This window comes from Daphnia carinata, chromosome 8 (genome assembly GCF_022539665.2).
Source record: "Daphnia carinata strain CSIRO-1 chromosome 8, CSIRO_AGI_Dcar_HiC_V3, whole genome shotgun sequence".
Classification (NCBI taxonomy): domain Eukaryota; kingdom Metazoa; phylum Arthropoda; class Branchiopoda; order Diplostraca; family Daphniidae; genus Daphnia; species Daphnia carinata.
The window spans coordinates 7405012-7425056 of record NC_081338.1 but is presented as its reverse complement, the minus strand read 5'-3'; the positions used below and the strand labels follow the sequence as shown (position 1 = coordinate 7425056).

Genomic DNA, 20045 nt, shown 5'->3' with positions numbered 1-20045 from the left:
TTGTCAATGACAACGCGTACTACGTTCATTCAGAAATATTACTCCCCCAATCGACCGATTGGTTTATGGATAAAGGGACCTGCATCAGGAACAGTACAGCGAATCTTCTCATCATTAGCTATTGGATTACCGCACTCAAACTAGAAAATTGAATCATCGTGCTCACAAGAAAAACGTTCTAGCGCACACATGGCTTGATGATGGAAAACAACTCCAAAATCGATTGCCTTTCAGGTTCTCTCTTCCGTACAGGTAAAGGCTATTTGATTCCAAATTTTAACGTACTATACCTATTTAATTTTTACAGGACAACCGAATTCAAGCCTTGCCTTATTTCGCCGCTAAAACAGTTGAATATAAGAAACTGTAGAATGAACTACGAACTTGAAAAAAAAGTGGAACACGAAAATTGGTCAACATTTAAGGATCTTGATGCGCGCGTTGGCGGGGAGCCTATGTCTTAATATTGCCTACCTCTCCGCGCACTCCTTGGCTGTACAACACTACTACCTTATACGAGATATATCCCTTCCCGGTCGGCTATAGGGTATAAATACCGGGCAGCATCGACTCCATCGGGTGTAGTATTGTTACGGAAGAACCTCCTGGACGGATCATTCTACAAGTCCCTGTTCGCCATATTACGTCGCTTGCCAACAAGGTAAGAACGTGGTAGTCTTCTAGGCTCAAACATATAGTTAGCTTTTCCACGCGCGTACAAAAGTGTTACAAAGTTACTTTTCCGAGTAACATATTGCTTTGTGTCTATTGAACGGAAGTTCCTGATGAAAAGGGGACTGAAGTGGGACGACGAGTCCTACAGTATTGAAGAAACCCAGCATTTATTACAGTGGAAGTAGGAGCTGGGTGTCATTTTCATGTCTTACACAACTATAGAAAATTCAGCCCACTCGTTTATGTTGGAAAAACTATTTACCAATATTAGCGTAACTCTTCGTACCGTATTGCCCTTCCCCCTTCCCCCCCTTTTTATTTCTCTCGGTCGAATCCCGAAAAAGTATTCGTGTGTAGCTTTTATCTATTTTTAATTATTTCATTCTTAGATGGAAATGACTGAAAGATAGATAGCCCATACGTTTTGGGGTTTGCATTATACGAAAGCTTGAGTTATGTCCTGGTTGACATATGAAAAATACTATCATATGTGATTCCCTAGAGTGCTCCGTTACTGCTCAAGTTTCGATACTAATAAACACACCAAAGTTAGGTCGTCGAGTGAGAAGCACTTTTAAGAGATGCCCGGTTGATATTTCAATCAACAATAACTGCCCGACAGGTCCTTATTTAGGCAGAGTAGCTGACGTCCTTTGCTGATCAATAGATGCAAAATAATGGGGCTTCGGGATTGTTCTTTGTTGTTGTGCTTATGCTTCAATACTCATACATTGACCACAGAATAACCGATCGTTACAAAGCAGAGTGACACAGAGAGAATGGAGATTCTTCAACATCATAGCGCTTGTCACCGTATACTGGCCATTCCCGTTTTGCTTCTGCTACTCGGCGTGTCCAGCGGATACATCCTAACGGCTGACGAACTATCACGTACGTTTCCAAAAGTTTCTTAATGCTATTTATGCTATGATTAATATGTCTATTGGGGAAAATACGATTGAAAGATATGAGGAGAAGTTGCTGTTTTGGTTCACGCCGTGTCGTGCTCCATCTCCCGTCCCCTCTGTTTAAAGGGACACAGTTAAATTCTCCGCAATCTTCCCAATTGTATACGTTTGTGTCCCGGGAGAAGTCAAACTTAGTAGGTTATGCTGCCAGAGGAAATCCAAGCTGCACACCAAAATGTGTAATCAGCAGGAACAACACCCCACACTATACGCATGGAATATTAATGGAAAGCTCATACGCCCTTGCGAACGAAAACTTTGACCTATTCCTTTATTAACCTTATGCCGTGTTCTGTAGGTTCTTTTTTTGTTAAGAGACATCCGGTATGGTATTATTTTTTTAAAAGAACGAAGCGGAGAATAGCTGATGACTTGAAAAGGGACGCTTGTATAAGAGGCAGATTTCCGTAACTTTACACTGTCATAGTGAATTACAAGCATACGAGTCAGTTCTTATCTTGCCAGCCAATTGTTGCTCCAGCGTAAATTCAAGAAATTAATAATCTGTCATCGTAAACTAGCTGGGGTTTGGTCGTAGCTAGCAGTTACTTGTTGGAGCCTATCCACTTTAATCTGCATATTTGCGTTTGGATTCCTGTTGCAGCTCTTTGCCACTTTTTTTCTTTTCGCTGAAAGAATGGTAAACGAGGGGACCGTCCCACGCTTTAAGAAACTTTTTTTTTATTTTGCGAACGGAGGACCTACGACGTAGTCGCAAGTCCTTGTAAATCAACATTTTAATGAGCGAAAGAATGACTGGCGTTCTATATTTTGTGGAACATACCATTCTGCAAAGATCAAAGGATTACACGTATATGTTTTGGAGAGGTTTCTTTACGGTGCAAATGTTATCCCCCAATATCCTTCGTGGTGAATTAGCCTACCATGTTCAATGATATTGATTTTCTTTTAATTCTTTTTACAGACTTCTTTTTTTGTTTGTTTGTTTCTTACTTTCGGAAATACTTATTTGCGTGCATTGGTTTGCCTGTGAGTTAATTTGTTTAACCTATGGCACATTTGCAGCAATAGAAAATTGGAATGAATTGGTGTTACGCTGCCGGCGTGCTGGCAGCGATGAGAGCAATTCAGTCACGGAAGAAGGATTACTGCCAATTCGTCCGGTTCGACGACTAGGCTCCGAATTTCTAGGCAAACGGGCAATCGAAAATCTATGTGCCGATCTCATATTCTCTGACGAAATTGACGAAGACTGGCTTTGCCAATGCCTCCACAAGTGGAATCGACCCCCAACCAACGATCAACTTATTGATGAAGAAACAGCACCTGCTGTCAACTTGAATAAACGTGGCCTGGGCGCTATCTTACTTTCGGGTAAGCGGATGAACAACAACAAGTGGAATAGTAATGCCCTTAATCGCCGTGTCATTGGTTCTGAATTTCTCGGAAAAAGAGCTCTTTTGGGTAGTGAATTTTTGGGCAAACGAGCTATCATGGGCAGTGAATTTTTGGGCAAACGCAGTTCTAGTGGTCGTTCAAACGGTCCCTCTGGAGTTGCTAAAATCGAATAAATGACATGAAACCGCTCCTGCCCTCATTGTCTCATATGAAAAAAACCCAAAAACAAAAAAATATATCCCGGAAGTCTTTACCAAGGCTCTACAGAAATTTTCTTATTCTTCCTTTGTCTTTCCTTGTCAATTCGATGTTCCATAATATACTGTGTCTATAGGCAGCAGCAGTGCATTCTAAATTATGGCGTCATTTGGAACGAAATTAGATTTTCCATTTTATACCCAGCACTCAATATCTCCAATCGATCGATGGGCAGCCCACAAAAATAGATAAAAGGATCACTTTTCCACTACTGATCTTGAGTTTGAAAACTGTTTTATGTTTATATACACTTTACAATATTTCCACTTTCAATACGTTTTTGTGCGCGTTAGCCCATGCAACGTACACCTTTGGTTATCCCTGTTTGTTTCGTTATTTATTGCAGCCATAAATCAGTACATACTAAAAAAAAACTTGTATAACTTTTAACGATGCTTCTAAATACAATAAATGCGTCTGGGGTTCGTTACTTCTCAGCAGTCCAATTACCTAAAGTTGGATCACGTGTAGTTTGGTTTTATTCTGTGGTATTTCTAATAATTCCCTGTCTTTTGTCATTGCTTTTAAGTTTGATATATCCAACGAGACGACCGAGCTCTCTAAGACCTGTTGAGTTTCTGGAGATATATGGTTTCTTAACAGTGGGTACTCTTCACCTGCACAGTTTAACAAAAAAGCATAAACCGAGTTTAAACAGAGGGCTAACAGCCGAGAGACCAGAGCGGAAAATCCGAACGAAGTCGAACAATTGCGGACAACCCAAAGTCCCAAACGGCCAAGGCGGGTAGGCGCCGAAAATCTAAAAACTTCTGACAAAAGTTGAACTTTACGGGTACCTGACAATGCTGTCTAAGTAGAGCAGACGATATTAAAGAAAAACTTTGGATATTGAAGTTTCAGTCTATTTTTACTCACGTGGTATCGTGGTCTTTGATGCGAGTACCAGCAAGTTTAGAATTTATATCCCAGTTTGAGAGGCGAACATTGAAATTTACGAATGGCTTCTCCTAAAGCAGATACAGATAAACCAAAGAATAAAATGAGATCACCTTCAAAGCAGAGTCTGAAACAAAGATTCAAGTCTAAGAAGGATGATCATTTACTTCCCAAGTTCAAAAACAAGAAACCTGCATCAAACCAAAATTCTTTCAAATTACAAAAGGATGATCTTCAGCACACCAATAAATCGGAATTTAGGAAAGAAGGAAAAGTTGTAAAGCATGCTACCAAGCCTATAGCAAGATCAGAAATCTTGTTGCCAGAAGAAGTCGGCTTTTTGGAGGCTGGCAAAGGTGAATCTACTGCTGATATAACTCAGGTGGAGATCAAAAGTTCAGTTGACATCACCAGTGCTACAAAACAATTTGATCTTTCCCTGCAATTTGGTCCTTATGCCCTCAACTATTTGCGCAACGGACGTAAAATGCTTATTGGCGGCCGGATGGGTCATATCGCTGCCTTCGATTGGGTCACTAAGGATCTCACCTGTGAAATGAACGTCATGGAATCTGTACACGATGTGGCTTGGCTACATAATGAGACGATGTTTGCCGTAGCGCAGAAGGACTGGACATACATCTACGACAATCAAGGAATTGAAATTCACTGTATCAAGAAATTGAATAATGTACTTAAAATGGAATTCCTTCCTTATCACTTCTTACTAGCCACCACTGTAAAGATAACATAACACATTTTCAAATGTAACCTTATCTTTGAATATGTTTCTTCTTTACCACTATAGAATGATAGAGGAACTTTAAGTTGGTTGGATGTTTCCATGGGAAAAATGGTTCAACGAACTCACACTCATCTTGGAAGACTAGATGTCCTGTGCCAAAATCCTAGCAATGCTGTGCTTTGTTGTGGACATTCAAAGGGCACAGTGTCGATGTGGACGCCCAATTTCGTCTCACCTGTCCTCAAAATGCTTTGCCACACACAGCCCGTTCGTTCGGTGGCAATCGACCAAACTGGCAGATATATGGCAACGTCATCCGTTGATTCGTCGGTAAAAATATGGGACCTGAGAACTTATAATTGCCTTCAATCCTATAAATTGGCTGCTGGAGCTTCGAATCTGGCCTTCAGCCAAAGAGGACTATTGGCCGTCTCCCTAGGCAATATTGTTGAGGTAAAATTTTGAAATATCAATTCGCGAATAAAAAGAACCAAATAATCTTCATTCCTTTTGTGGCGTAATTCAATTTTAGGTCTATAAAGACATTTGCACTAAAACTGTCCATCAGCCCTATCTCAAACATTTCGTCGGAAATTCGATTTCGGGCTTGAAGTTTTGTCCCTACGAGGATGTCCTGGGAGTGGGTCACGCGAGAGGTATGTGCAGCATGTTGGTACCTGGAGCTGGCGAGCCCAATTTTGATGCGCTAGAAGCGAACCCTTTCCAAACCAAAAGCCAGCGAACAGAAGCAGAAGTCAAATCACTTCTTGAAAAGGTTCGGATAACGGCATCTTGAATTGTGCGTCCAACAAAAGATTTAGTAATTTCTTTTAACTTGTTGACAGATTCAACCTGAGCTCATTACGTTGGACCCCTTCGAGTTGGGTGAAGTCAATCGGCAAGCAGTGCTTGAAAAGTTCGAAGAGAAGACCAAATATATGGTATGGAAATGGGTTTTGGAATGTTTTTTTTTTCTGTGTGCGGTTTTGCTTACCATTTCACCTTGTTTGCTAGTTTGTCAAGCCACCTAAGGTTGATCTCAAACCTCGCAAAAATTCGAAGACGGTCAATAAATTTCGCATTAAACAACGGCTGCAACAGGAACGACAAAAGGTACTTCTTCATTTTAATTTGTTCTAACGATGTATACCTAACAATGTGATGATTCATTTAGAAACATTCGATGGTTGCCAATGAGATTAAACAGTCTTTAGTTCGGGATACTGTTGCGCCAAGAAAGCCAGAAAGCAAACCAAGCGTGCTTGACCGATTTAAGACCAAGACTACCAAAAAATAACGCGAAGCAAGGCGAGCTGTTACATTTCCAGAAAACGTTGAAAGAGAAACCTGACGTTTCCCATTGGAATTCATATGAAAGAAAAAAAAGCCTGACATGAAGATTTCACTAATAAACATGATTGTATTCACATTGATGTCAGTTTTTCTTTTTTTTTGCATCCTTCATTTGTGTTTTAAGCCCTGGGCCATATTTTCCAAATTTGGCATCAAAGTTGACCACCTTATTTTTATTTCTCTTGGCTCCTTTCTTTTTATTTGTCAATTGTAATTTAGTAGCAAAAATATGTTCATTGTCTTTCAGCCTTTTTTGTCTTGCAGCCTCTTTTTTCTTAGAATGTTGCAACACTTTGTAGTTCGTAGCCATTGGCTTTGGAGGCAAAGCTCCCAGTGATACTGCAAGTGCTATTTGAGCCTGGTTCTTGCTTGATTTCTTTAAAGCTTTAATTGTAAACTTTTTAACATCATGTTTTGCCTTAATGAGGTTGAATTCTTCAGGTTCTGGAAGATGATCTCCTTGTTCATTTTTAGTATTTGATGGCATTGGTTTTGTTTTCAGCTTCTTCCGTTTGCGAGGATCATTATACACAACAATAAGGGGCTCTGGGTTGCCAGTTGGAGGATTAGGCTGTGTACTACTTTCTGTACTTGAAATTTTTTTTTTTAAATCCTTTAGACCTTCAGAAAAAGTAAGTTACATATTTTGGCAACGAGAAGAAAATTATAGACTACCCAAGCGATTTTGGAGTTGTTGGAGATGCTTGTTTAACTTTGGCTCGTGACATTGTTGGTCCTCTGTTGACTTAGGCTGATATACATCATCATCTGACATCTCATCCTTTTCGTCGTCGAAAAAGGAGTCTTCTTCCGAATCTGAAAATGTATCGGCCATTTCCGTCTAGAACTTGTAAACGGTTAAGTAAACAATGTTTTCTTTTCTGCTTCACACGTGACTGTCTCAACTAATTTTGAGCAGCAGACGAAAAATGCCCAAAATAGGGCAATCCGCCCCCCCGCGCTCCCTCCCCAAAAAAATATATCGGACTTTTTCTGTTCTATTGCTACCACCATCTAGCGGTCATATTTCTAGTTAATTCTCCACCTACACTCAGCGAATATTTCTGCTGCATCGCGCTAGCACTGTGTCAAATATTTGGTGTGTTTCAAAAACAATTAACTTAATTTAAAAAATAACAATTTTAACAGAACCAGCATTCATTTTTGTGTATATCCTATGATATTCAACCAATTTCGATGAGTGTCAGTTTTTGCAGAAAAAATTTTAAGCCCGACTAATAAATAAGCCCGACTTAAGAATAACAAAAGTCCGGCTTATTTAGTCGGGCCTAAAATTTTTGTTTGCAAAAACCGGCGCCCATCAGAATTGGTTCATATAATAGAATTTACTCAAAATTGAATGCTGTTTCCGATAAAATTGTTATTTTTTTCATGAAGTTAATCGTTTTTGAAATACACCGAGTATTCAACGTAATGCTAGTGCGCCAGTACGCTACAGCGCTAGCGCGATGCAACAGAAAAATTCGGTGAGTGCATGTAGAGAATTACCTAGAAATCTGACCGGGAGGTGGCGAGAGTCACGAAACAAAAAAAAGGCCGACATTTTTTTTCTTTTGGGTAAAACTATATGGCAATCCGTTTTACACAAAAAAAAAAAAAAAATTTCGCCAAAAAAAAAAAAAAAAATCACACTTTTTTCTTTTTTTCCGACACATAGCCATCTACCGCTCAGACTCGTTATGACTGGCGTAGGCAATTTCAGTCCATTGGATTCCATTCGCAGTTAGTTCAGTAGCGTGGATGGAGAATAACGCGTGGCTGGAGGAACAATTGAAAAATGGATAAGATAATAAAACAAAAAAATGGTAAGTATAAACATTATTATATTGGTTTTCAATTATTAATTATTGTTTATTAGATCAAATTATGAAGCTGCAGGCCCAGTTATTGGAACAACACAAAATATTAGATAACAACAAAGCTAAGGATCGTAGGCCTAATACGTAATGATTCTATTTATTTGCTTTTATTCATTCGTGTTTTGTAGCTCAAATTTTGAGTCTACAAGCTCAGCTAGGGGAAAAGAACAAATTGGAACGAAACAGTTTCCAAACAGTGAAGGAGGTTTTTCAAAACTCATCCCTAACTGAACGTGAGGATGAGTTGGCATTAGGTGAACACAGCCAGGTACCTAAACTTTTCAAATAAGAATTCAAAATAAGTATAAAATTTTAAAAAACAATTATTTATTGTTTAGTTATTCAGTCCACTACCTGACAGTGTGTTAAAGTTAAATTCTGTTAGTGCTGCACTAAAAGAATTGTTAGTAATAAGCCCATGCAGTGAAGGAACTGAACAATTGTGGGACCGTATTTGGGCCGAAAATGGGTGTGGTACAGAAACCCAGAAATGGCACAAGTTCAACATGAAACATGGATTAGGTACTTTTCGGTTTTTTGTCTATCGAAAAAGTATTTTTAATGCTATTATTTTGCATTCACAGAATTTTAGCAGGGGATCAAGTCAAGTCTGGAAGTGTTACAGGATGGAAGAGTCAGCCTACAGTTGAAAAAAACTGAGAGTGCATTACCATTAAGGTATGAGGTAAAGTAATAGGGTATGCACATTGTCTAATGAGAAGTACCATTTTGTGTGAATGAATCATGTATTACAGCAATCCTTTATAGTTCTGTCACAGCTAGAAGCCTCAAATAATTCTGCTTCTCTTGCTAAAGAACAACTTGTCCTTTATGTTCACAGTGTTGGTGAAGCTGGGTACTTAAATGGCCCTAAAGATGTTTTAATTTTGCTGCTGTTGCAGAGATGAACATCATACATAGACTCTTTAGGTATGAAAGGAATTTTCTTCAAATAATTTTGAATTTATGACGAAGAATTTCTCTTCCTTTTTGCCAACCAGGTGTAATCTACAAAAAAAAATTTTATCCAATAGGAAAGGATTTTCAGCATACTGGGAACACAACTATCAACAATGCAACATTCTAGGGGTGTTATTTTATCCTTCAAGAGCCTTATACAATGATTTTCATCTACAATTTGTATGGCCTTTCCCAAGCTTCTGTCAGAAGTTGAATCTATGAGTCATGTAAGTCACATGAGCAACAATTGAGATGCTTAATGGTGTTGTTTTTCTTTTCTCAGTGTAGGTTAATAGTAACATTGGATCTGAAAAGATTCTTGGTTGGGGCAAGACACTGAATAAATTGTAATGATTGAATGGATGACATGACATTTCTATACTTAATTTGGATTCCCGAGACGGTATTTTATATTTAAAAAATTGAAGTGCATATCTGGGCTCCCTTCCTTTCCGTAGCCCCGTTTCCCCTTGACTCGTAATAAGCCCGTAGGGGGTCATGCCCCTACTGTACGGTATATATAAAAACAACATATACCGAGGTTTGGAGGGCTCTGGCCGGAAAGGGGACGTGGGGTGCCGCTTCGTCCGATGATGTGTTCACGGAGGGTGATGTGGCTGCCCACAAATCCGAACTAAAGGTTAATCGCTCCTGTAAAAATGTTCCAAATCTTCAGCTCTTCTTCCGGCTTCTCTTAGCCAATCACCGGGTAATCTCCCCGGTGGGTCAACAAGGCAGTGTCTCCCCCTGCCTGGGTTGACGGCAACTTTTGAAAGGGCTATTGTGCCTTTTTAAAGTTGCAAAAATAATTGTAATGTGCAGAGAATTGTCAATAAAATTTTTTTTATAAAATATTTTTTGCAAAATTCGTTTCTTTCATTGTCTGTATTCGCTGTGTTCACACGTTACACTTTTTATATTTAGCTTGCTTAATTCACCTTTATTGTTTTTGTCACCTTTGATGGTAAGCATTGTTTCCATTGGTTTATCGTTTATCTGTAAGTATTATTTATTACACTCTTTGAATTGTTCAACTTAGATTCAAGGAACAACCTGGATATTTTATGAAGTAATTTTGTATTTTGTTTTACTCGTATGGGAACCGATCCCCAGACATTCAGCGTGCAACGCCGATGCTCTAACATTGAGCCACGAGATTTATTTAAATTTTTTATTATCGCATATCATATGTTATCGTCTAGGATGTTTATGCAGTCTTTCACAACTATATGTTTATCTTTCTATTGCTTCCATAAGGTTCTTAGCTCTGTGGTAGAGCTTTTATCTGCGATACCTGTTACCCTGGGTTCAAACCTCAGTAGATGTGTAAAAATGAAGTAGAATATTGTACAAGAGTATATTGCAGAATTGCATTTCAGTTTTATTCTAAGTGTAAATGCAAGTCCACAAGTGACTAGAAAAAAAAGCCAACTTAAAATCATATGATTCGTGGCTCATTGGTAGAGCATCGGCGAGGTATGCCGAACATCCAGGGTTCGATTCCTGGATAATAATAGAATGCTTACAGATAAACGATAAACCAATACCCGTCACCTTACCATCAAATGTGACAAAAACAAATAAAGCAAAGCCAAAAAAAAAATTGATAAATGTAATGTGTGAACAAAGCTAACACAGACAATGAAAGTAACGAATTTTGCAAAAAATATTTTATAAAAAAAATTTTATTGACAATTCTCTGCACATTACAATTATTTTTGCAACTTTAAAAAGGCACAATAGCCCTTTCAAAAGTTGCCGTCAACCCAGGCAGGGGGAGACACTGCCTTGTTGACCCACCGGGGAGATTACCCGGTGATTGGCTAAGAGAAGCCGGAAGAAGAGCTGAAGATTTGGAACATTTTTACAGGAGCGATTAACCTTTAGTTCGGATTTGTGGGCAGCCACATCACCCTCCGTGAACACATCATCGGACGAAGCGGCACCCCACGTCCCCTTTCCGGCCAGAGCCCTCCAAACCTCGGTATATGTTGTTTTTATATATACCGTACAGTAGGGGCATGACCCCCTACGGGCTTATTATGAGTCAAGGGGAAACGGGGCTTCAGAAAAGAAGGGAGCCCAGATATGCACTTCAATTTTTTAAATATCAAATACCGTCTGGGGAATCCGAATTAAGTATAGCAATGTCATGTCATCCATCCAATCAATACAATTTATTCAGTGTCTTGCCCCAACCAAGAATCTTTTCAGATCCAATGTTACTATTAACCTATATTGAGAAAAGAAAAACAACACCGTTAAACACATCAATTGTTGATCATGGAACTTACATGACTCATAGATTCAACTTCTGGTGGAAGCTTGGGAAAGGACATACAAATTGCAGATTAACTTCATTGTATAAGGCTCTTGAATGATAAACTAGCACCTGTAGAATGTTGCATTGTTGATAGTTGTTTTCCCAGTACATGAAAATCCTTTCCTATTGGATAAAATTTTTTTTGGTAGATAAGACCTGGTTGGCAAAAAGGAGGAGAAATTCTTCGTCATAAATTCAAAATTATTTGAAGAAAAATCCTTTCATACCTAAAGAGTCCATGTATGATGTTCATCTCTGCAATAGCAGCAAAATTAAAACATCTTTAGGGCCATTTAAATACCCAGTTTCCCCAACACTCTGAACATAAAGGACAAGTTGTTCTTTAGACAGAGAAGCAGAATTATTTGAGGCTTCTAGCTGTGACAGAACTATAAAGGATTGCTGTTGTACTGGATTCATTAACACAAGATGGTACTTCTCATTAGGCAATTTGCATTACTCTATTAATTTACCTCACATACGGTAATGCACTCTCAGTGTTTTTTCATCTGTAGGCTCACTCTTCCATCCTGTAACACTTCCAGACTTGATTTGATCCCCCGTTAAAATCTGTGAATGCAAAATAATAGCATTAAAAATACTTTTTCGACAGACAAAAAACCGAAAAGTACCTAATCCATGTTTCATGTTGAACTTGTGCCATTTCTGGGTTTCTGTACCACACCCATTTTCGGCCCAAATACGTTCCCACAACTGTTCAGTTCCTTCACTGCATGAGCTTATTACTAACGATTCTTTTAGTGCAGCACTAACAGAATTTAAATTTAACACACTGTCATGTGGTGGACTGAATAACTAAGCAATAAATAATTGTTTTTTAAAATTCTATACTTATTTTGAATTCTTATTTGAAAAGTTTAGGTACCTGGCTGTGTTCACCTAATGCCAACTCATCCTCACGTTCAGTTAGGGATGAGTTTTGAAAAACCTCCTTCACTGTTTGGAAACTGTTCCGTTCCAATTTGTTCTTTTCCCCTAGCTGAGCTTGAAGACTCAAAATTTGAGCTACAAAACACGAATGAATAAAAGCAAATAAATAGAATCATTACGTGTTAGGCCTACGATCCTTAGCTTTGTTATCTAATATTTTGTGTTGTTCCAATAACTGGGCCTGCAGCTTCATAATTTGATCTAATAAACAATAATTAATAATTGAAAACCAATATAATAATGTTTATACTTACCATTTTTTTGTTTTATTATCTTATCCATTTTTCAATTGTTCCTCCAGCCACGCGTTGTTCTCCAGCCACGCTACTCAATTAACTGCTAATGGGATACAATTAACTCAAATTGCTTACATGCCTGTAATAACGAAACCGACTAATAGATGGCTACGGGTAGAAAAAAGAGAAAAAAGTGCGATTTTTTTTTTTTTCCGCCATTTTTTTTTTTTTTTTTTTTTTTATGTAAAATGGATTGCCATATACATAACAAGTCTTCATGTTTACATTCTTGCCAGTGGTGCTGATACTTTTTTGTATCACAACCGCTTGTTTCAGCTGTTCCAAGTATTGAAGCATTACTTATGCAAGTACTTAGAGAGGGCTGCCCATTACAAAAGAAGAGCTCATCACGGTATGTTATGAAATAAATAGATTTTTAAAGAAAGAAAACTGTTAACCTCTCCTGTTCCTCATAGATGCTGTGATGGTATGTTTTCAAAACTGGAAAAAAATCTGTGCTATGGTGGCCTTAAATATGTGCTCAACATTTTGAAAAATGTGAACAGCAAAAACAGTTGGTCAGAATTCCAAACGTCAAAAATACTTATTTCTGGAAAATCAGTTAATCTACATCCTTATTTTCTGCTGTTCCATCAGTCACTATGCAGTGTATTTGGACAACGGAAGCATTCTTGAATCAGACTGCTTCAGTTTATATCGAAGACGTATTGCTTGTCATACCCTGTGAGGCTGTGACCAACTTCACAGGACTATCTTGTAAGTTAGTATCACTTTACAAAGCCAAATAGGTGTAACAAAATGCTATTTTGTAAATTTTTTATACAGAATTATTTTACCTTTTTGTTTCATTGTACAGCAAATTTAGATTACATGCCTAGTATGAAAGAGATCAAGTATATTACCGAAATTGGCTATCTCAATTCGCGACTTCCGAACTCCTCAGTCTGTCATTCTGATGCAGGGGTCCTGAAAGAAGTTGGAACGTTTTGAACCATCTCATCCAATAAGTCTGTCCCTTTTTTTGTGCCTAGAAACCCATGATTACAACTAATTAAAATGCCATTTATTGTGTTATTTGCATAGGTATTAGAAAATAGGTAGTCGCTTAATGATTAGTTTCTTCGCTGCCCGTCAACTTACCATCCAAGCAAGCACTATGTCTGCCAAATCGTTAGCTGAATACAATTAATGCTAGTAGTTCACCAAAACAAGAGGTAAAGAAGGATTGCACCGATCCTTATTGAATATATATTGATAGGCAAACGTTTAAAAATTGATTCATGTTTCGTTTTCTTTAAATAGGTTAAGAATCGTACTGAATCAAAAAGAGGTATCTAGTCGAGCCAAATTTGATAATGATAACGGTTGGAAGTCCGACGGAATTTTTGAAAAATGCTTCCTGCCCATTACCTTCAATCGTTGCTGCGGCCCGAAAACAAAGTATTAAAAGTTATATAAATTGAAGTGCATATCTGGGCTCCCTTCTTTTCTGTGGCTCCGTTTACCTTTGATTTGTAATAAGCCCGTAGGGGGTCATGCCCCTACTGTGATCAGCAGCAAAGGTTGTGAGTGCGCTGTCTGGAAACGGGACGTGGGGGTCCTCATGGTCCGATGATATCATTGGAGGGTTATGGGGCTACCCAAAAATCCGAATTAACAGTTAATCGCTCACGTAAAAGCTTGTCCGAAACCTTCGCTCTTCTTCCGGCTTCTCTTAGCCACGCACCGGGTAATCTCCCCGGTGAGTCAACTGAGGTAGTGTCTCCCCCTACCTTGGTTGACAGCAAGTTTGAAATCGGCTATTTTTCCCTTTCAAAGTTGCAAGTCTCTAAACTGTGCAGAGTATTGACAATACAAATTGTAAAAAAAAATAAAATTTGCAGGTCTTGTATTTTTTACTGTCGTGGTGTTGCTCTGCACTTTTCACTATTGTGAACATTTCTCTATTTATGTCACAATGTCATTTTGTTAACGTAGACGTTATACTTTCAACTTTTGCTGTTCCCATTTATGGGAGAATATTTCGTTGCTAGCGGACATCATTGTTTATGGATCGATACACTTCAATCTCACTTCATGTGAGATTCTACAACTTTTGGTGCATTACTGATATTGAATAGTATATTAGCATTGTATTTGACATTTCGAGCTATATATATTTATTTAATTTCATTTTGACTCTTTAGGGGATTGAACCCTTGATTTCTGACGTGCGACGTCGATGCTCAACCATAGAGCCATGAGTCTTGTAAATTAGTTAATAATTTTCCTTGTCTTTTGAAGGAAACCTATTTGCACTTGTAACAATATTGTTGTGCGTCCCAACGCAATTAGATATATCTGTCTCGGAATGTCACCTATATATATATAATAGTCTGATTCATTTTTTGTACAAAGAAATATTTTATACAGTGGGAACCGTAACTCAATCCTCTGGCACAGAGGATCCAGACGTGACTCGAACTCTTGACTTTCGATTCCCGTGGTCAGACGCTCTACCTCAGAGCTATTAGTATTACGTAATGTCTCGTAGCGTGCCAGTACGCTACAGCGTAACGTAAAATAAGAAAAAGTCGGGCTTATTTTGAAACCTGACTGTATATCAGATGGCCATGCATGGTAAGGTTATAATAATAGCATGAGGTATATCTTCATGCTATGATATATACTTATCAGGTATACCTTCCCATTAGTGTGATCCATAATGCTAGTAGTCTCTGTTAACGAAGTAGTGTTATAAGTAGGCTATATGCAACTCGCGCGATCAACCAATAATGAAATAGCAAAACAAACATGAAAAAAGCCGCTACTCGATTTCATTTATGATAAAAATGCTTAAAATGTTTGGAATTTGGAATAGTAATGTTCATTTTTTAATTTTTGCCAAGTTGAAAAAAAAAATACCGAAAGTGACAGGAAGTAGCCTATATCTCCAGAAATACTGGGCCCACAACAAAACGAATATGATTTTCGTGATCCTCGTGAAATTTAAGGTTTGTCTGACGTATTTTGAACTGTTTTAGGCGATAAGTCCAATTTGGCCAAAATCGCGATTTTTCCTGAACTATAGTTCAGGGAAATTTGCGATTTTGGGCGATTTTCGGGTATTTTCTACTGACACATGGATTCGACCCCAAATTTCACGAGGATTACGAAAATGTGGTTCTTTTTTCATTCAGACCAACAGATAATGAGTTATTAGGCATTTTCAAACCGGAAGTTATACTGAAAGTTAAAATTTCGAAAATTTAAAAAATGAACTATGTTCTCCTTTACAAGTTACAAAAGATCTGCGTAGTTTCAAACGTAAACTATAGTAAATTAACATAACGTGGCCTTTCAAAGTTCTTAAAGTTCAGTTTTAAGGTACGACCTGTATACCACTTCAAAGCACTACCACACACATCATAATCGAAGAAAATGTTTCAAAACCATCCCCTTAATTTGATAGCCATCAGAATTAAGGTGATAGTGGAACAGATACAGTTATGACCAAAAAAAAGTAAATAGGAGATCCAATTCTTGCAGAATATTGATAGAAAATAGCGCATCTTGTTAGAATTTCTTGAAGCTTTATTTCAATAAAAAAATCATCTGTTACAGACTGTGAATATTTTGTTGCATTGAGAAATGAATGCTACCACGCTTGTAACAATGGCTTTATCCAGAATGATACAACATGAGACCTGGTTTTACAAAAGTACGTTATTATTACCTTGTTCTATGCCCAACAGCTTACATTTTGTGTTGGTAACGAAGCAGCGTAAAATTTGCACATCAATAATAGGGGTGGAGGTAAAAACAACAAGCTATTCCGACGAAGTAAACTCAAATACACGCTTTCAACGTAACAACAAAGTAAACAATGAGAATCACATGTCAAAAAATAGTTTTGATTTCAGCCGCTAGAGGCTGGTGAACTTGCAGCGCCGTCCGCTGGAAATCATGTTCGGCCAGCTTTTAAAATAAGCCCAACAAAATAATTTTAAAAATTTAAAATAATTTTTTTCAGAAACTTAGCTATTCCCCCAGTAATACGTGGTGTAGATTTGTAACACGACTGTCTCTCGGAGAAGACTAGAAAGTAGAGTTCCATTATTGTTCTTCGGCTTTAACTGAATGAGGATCGAAATTTTTCGCCATACATTTGACTTGCGATACAACTTCATGTACGTACTGTATTACGATTGCATTCAGATCGCCTTATTTAAGCAAAGGTTCATAAGGCTTCCCTTAAGGCAACAATGGGAGCTTCAGCATTTACGATAGATTCCAATCATCTGGGAAGAAGGAATCCTTCGACATCTTGGTACAATCGAGGTTGTAATGTCAGCAGTAGCAGCAGCATCGGTGGGAACCATCCGATTCAGCACAGCTCCCAAGAAACCCCTGCTGCACAAAGAGATAGGCGTGGGCCTTATTGTACAGAAATAAATTGTATAGATTATATCAACCACCTGTGTCGATCTTGAATTCTTGAATTTGTGACGGATAAAGTTTCTCATAATGTCCTTTGCAGCTGTTGTCTGCACGCGCAAAAATTTGTTTCATTCTGATCATGGCCTACTATAATCTTATAGTTAGTACGTAGTAGTATAAGAGATAAGAGCTTGATATCTGCATATACTCAACTATAATTTTCAGTTCAGAAATAGTTCTTTATGTTTCTTACCCTGGTAGGCAAACTCCACAATCATCTTCGTATCTGGCACAAATAGGTTGACCGGTCAACGATCGCGCCGGTTGGCGATTGAAATGGGTATCGCAGGGAATGCATCGTTCACAATACGAGAGGAAACAATAATAACTCGACCCACAGTTGATATCCGTATCACACTGCAAGAAGAAGGAAAGAATAACTTACAGAAGAGAAAACAAAATCATCTTGAAAAGTTCTTACCTCACGTAGGTTCTCTGCAGAATTCAATAGGGACACAAAGAAAAGGAGGCAAGTTATTTGGATCACCATGTTCTTACGACGTACAGACTTCGTGATAAGTGCCAAAATTGAAAAGAAAAAAAGAAATGCCCGTGTTACGCCGGTGACGCAATACCTTAGCAGGGTCGGATGTTGCAATCAGCCGTAGAAAGAGAAGCGGGTTGAATGGCTTTTATTTGGTGATTCTCACCTCTTGAGTTCATTTAGATCACAAAAGTGAAAATAATTAGGACTATTTTGCCTAAAGAGAAAGTCAATGGACTTACTTTTCAATATCAGTTGGCAAGTCATAATTTACGACATTGTTTACGCCGGAAATATCTAGGAAAAACAATACAAACATCAAGTACGTAAAAAAACGAACGAAGAACGCAGAAACTATTGCCTAAACCACAGGCAGCAACATTAGTCGCCAAAAGAATATTCCTAATACCAGCCGTATTTTTGCTGTCGACAAAAACGATAGTCTTGGCATCACCGAGATCTTGTAAAACTTCGATCAGCTCTCTTATCTCTTTTCGTGCACTGAAAAAACCGCTGTTCAACATCCGGATTGGTGCCACCAACAACGCCTGTTGTGACGAATATGTCGTCTTCCATGTACGTCGCAGCCAGCGCTTGTACTTCATCTGGGAATGTAGCCGAAAAACGTACAAACACGACGGATTCCCTACAGAGAAACAAATAATACTACATCAGTCAAATTTCATACTCAAAAGCCATCGAGAACATACTTTCGTTGGATGGTTGAAAATTTTTCCAATATTGGGGCCGAAACCCATATCAAGCATTCGATCAGCTTCGTCCAAAATTTAAAACCTGACCCCCGTGAAGTCAAATACTCCACGGTCGAGAAAATCCTTGAGTCGCCCCGCGGTCGCGACAAGAGTATTGCACCCAGCTTGAAGATTTGACCGCTGATGGCTCGTGACAGTTCCTTCATATATAATCACAGATTTTAAAACCGAATTGTAGGAGAATTTACACGCCTCCCGGTGAATTTGAATGGCCAATTCACGAGTGGGTGCGACAATTACAACTTCTGGCTTTTGAACCATGGCATGAGACGTACCAGCAACACCTTGTTCCAGCAATATGTTCATAACCGGTACCAAGTACGCCGCCTACATGAAAAAATGTAAAATTTTAGATGACTTAATCAACGAATATCACGAAGGGTTTGTTGAGTATCTTAGATGCAATTGGACCTTTTAGTAGTCGCAATCACCGGTGTGCCCACTCAAAATTACTTTTACTTCAACTTACCCAGTTCATACCAACCCATTTGAATCAAGTCATTACAAGGGCATCGATGTTTCAAAATTACACAGCGTTAATTAATTGGATTGCCGTTTTGCCGGAGCACGTGACAGCACAAGCAATCAAATTTCTTTTGGCAAGAATACCTGCAACTGAAGCTTTCTGAACAGGTGTTTTATGTAGCCAGAATTCTTAATGTTTTGAAGTAGTAATGGGCGCAGGCCTGCTTCTTAGAATGATTTTATGTATTGAGGTACATCTTTTCCTGTAACCTAAAGCAAACCCAACAAATATTTTCAAATCACAAAATATAGTTTGAAAAAATGGCTTACCTGGAGGACAACTTTAGCAAAATTGTTAAAGAGTTCCCTACAGACGATGCCCTTAATCCGTTCATTTTCATTACATGTCACAGCTTCCAGAATGTATTGTTCACTCAGCTTTCCATCTTCTGTCAATTCACTGAATAGGTTTGGGCAGCTTTTCAAAGTGTGGCCAGCATCATGACACTGCGGTGAAACAATGAACACTGGAACATAAAATATTTTTCCGAAGATACAATTGATGTTTACGTTGTAACATTTGCTGCCACCAATGCCTCCTCCTTGTGGAAAATCCCTTGCTACATGGCTCTCTTCTTCGTTAAAAATGAACACTAAAAATGTTTTTTTGTTGTTTTTTTTACCTCATGGGAGGTACGACATCCACCACCGCCACGGCCCCCTTGTGGACAATCCTTCGAGAAACGCCCCTTCCCCATACTATAAAAAGCACCAAGAAGTTAAGTTCGCACATCTTTTTCGATATTTTCATCTTACTTTGTGACGTCAACGGACCACTGCCACCGCCCCCACCAGCTTGTGGACACTCTCTGGCAAAATGTCCTTCTCGGCACTGTTAAACAAAACCATATTAAATTAATCACACTAGGAATACAAGAAAACACTTACCTTGTGACCCTGGACAGAAAAAAAGTAGATCAGAATGAAACAAATTTTTGCGCGTGCAGACAGCAGAATGCGCGCGTTAAGCCAATCTAGAAATATGCCTGAAAAAAAAACTGCACGATGAGCCACGGTTTAAGGCGCCTCTTGTGGGCGCAAAGGACATTACGAGAAACTTTATCCGGCACAAATTTAATGTTTTTAAACAAATTTAAATTTATCATCCAAATCAAGATTTAACTTAAAAAAAGGGAAAAAAGCGTAAAACTTGGGGAA

The 20045-nt window shown here is 38.5% G+C and overlaps 3 protein-coding genes and 5 long non-coding RNA genes across 11 annotated transcripts; 4 read left to right on the top strand and 4 right to left on the bottom strand.

Annotated features, from left to right (window-relative positions):
- The first annotated feature begins 228 nt into the window (after nucleotides 1–228).
- On the top strand, nucleotides 229–3685 carry LOC130700281 (uncharacterized). 2 transcript variants are annotated; one of them, XM_057522323.2, is made up of 4 exons: nucleotides 229–246; nucleotides 351–645; nucleotides 1437–1566; nucleotides 2670–3685. In XM_057522323.2, exons 3-4 carry the CDS (start codon nucleotides 1455–1457, stop codon nucleotides 3173–3175), a joined length of 618 nt encoding a protein of 205 aa, XP_057378306.1. In that variant the 5' UTR covers nucleotides 229–246; nucleotides 351–645; nucleotides 1437–1454; the 3' UTR covers nucleotides 3176–3685. The 2 variants fall into 2 exon arrangements, with proteins under 2 accessions (XP_057378306.1, XP_057378307.1); XM_057522324.2 differs by having other exon boundaries at nucleotides 351–661; nucleotides 1440–1566.
- A 458-nt stretch (nucleotides 3686–4143) lies between these two features.
- Nucleotides 4144–6335, top strand: LOC130700287 (WD repeat-containing protein 46-like). The gene is made up of 6 exons (XM_057522330.2): nucleotides 4144–4896; nucleotides 4966–5355; nucleotides 5435–5677; nucleotides 5748–5843; nucleotides 5917–6015; nucleotides 6077–6335. Exons 1-6 carry the CDS (start codon nucleotides 4219–4221, stop codon nucleotides 6197–6199), a joined length of 1629 nt encoding a protein of 542 aa, XP_057378313.1. The 5' UTR covers nucleotides 4144–4218; the 3' UTR covers nucleotides 6200–6335.
- On the bottom strand, nucleotides 6303–7151 carry LOC130700280 (uncharacterized protein C1orf131-like). Its single transcript, XM_057522322.2, has 2 exons — nucleotides 6931–7151; nucleotides 6303–6876 (listed from the first exon to the last, which is right to left on the bottom strand). The coding sequence occupies exons 1-2, from the start codon at nucleotides 7088–7090 to the stop codon at nucleotides 6338–6340; spliced, it is 699 nt and encodes a 232-aa protein (XP_057378305.1). The 5' UTR covers nucleotides 7091–7151; the 3' UTR covers nucleotides 6303–6337.
- An 856-nt stretch (nucleotides 7152–8007) lies between these two features.
- On the top strand, nucleotides 8008–8830 carry LOC130700538 (uncharacterized). Its single transcript, XR_009421599.1, has 4 exons — nucleotides 8008–8081; nucleotides 8135–8403; nucleotides 8474–8657; nucleotides 8720–8830. It is a non-coding gene; the product is annotated as an uncharacterized LOC130700538 (long non-coding RNA).
- A 2056-nt stretch (nucleotides 8831–10886) lies between these two features.
- Nucleotides 10887–12178, bottom strand: LOC132088209 (uncharacterized). The gene is made up of 3 exons (XR_009421553.1): nucleotides 12051–12178; nucleotides 11646–11988; nucleotides 10887–11574 (listed from the first exon to the last, which is right to left on the bottom strand). It is a non-coding gene; the product is annotated as an uncharacterized LOC132088209 (long non-coding RNA).
- Nucleotides 12179–12878: 700 nt separating this feature from the next.
- Nucleotides 12879–14420, top strand: LOC130700548 (uncharacterized). Its single transcript, XR_009003833.2, has 6 exons — nucleotides 12879–13017; nucleotides 13082–13183; nucleotides 13263–13382; nucleotides 13483–13633; nucleotides 13710–13840; nucleotides 13929–14420. It is a non-coding gene; the product is annotated as an uncharacterized LOC130700548 (long non-coding RNA).
- A 1896-nt stretch (nucleotides 14421–16316) lies between these two features.
- Nucleotides 16317–18439, bottom strand: LOC130700472 (uncharacterized). 3 transcript variants are annotated; one of them, XR_009421505.1, is made up of 8 exons: nucleotides 18300–18439; nucleotides 17999–18235; nucleotides 17832–17886; nucleotides 17681–17757; nucleotides 17527–17540; nucleotides 17299–17462; nucleotides 17084–17192; nucleotides 16317–17018 (listed from the first exon to the last, which is right to left on the bottom strand). It is a non-coding gene; the product is annotated as an uncharacterized LOC130700472 (long non-coding RNA). The 3 variants fall into 3 exon arrangements; XR_009421506.1 differs by having other exon boundaries at nucleotides 17084–17189; XR_009421507.1 differs by lacking the exons at nucleotides 16317–17018; nucleotides 17084–17192 and adding an exon at nucleotides 17224–17243.
- A 539-nt stretch (nucleotides 18440–18978) lies between these two features.
- Nucleotides 18979–19721, bottom strand: LOC132087732 (uncharacterized). Its single transcript, XR_009421508.1, has 5 exons — nucleotides 19644–19721; nucleotides 19511–19586; nucleotides 19398–19447; nucleotides 19158–19334; nucleotides 18979–19097 (listed from the first exon to the last, which is right to left on the bottom strand). It is a non-coding gene; the product is annotated as an uncharacterized LOC132087732 (long non-coding RNA).
- Nucleotides 19722–20045: the final 324 nt, after the last annotated feature.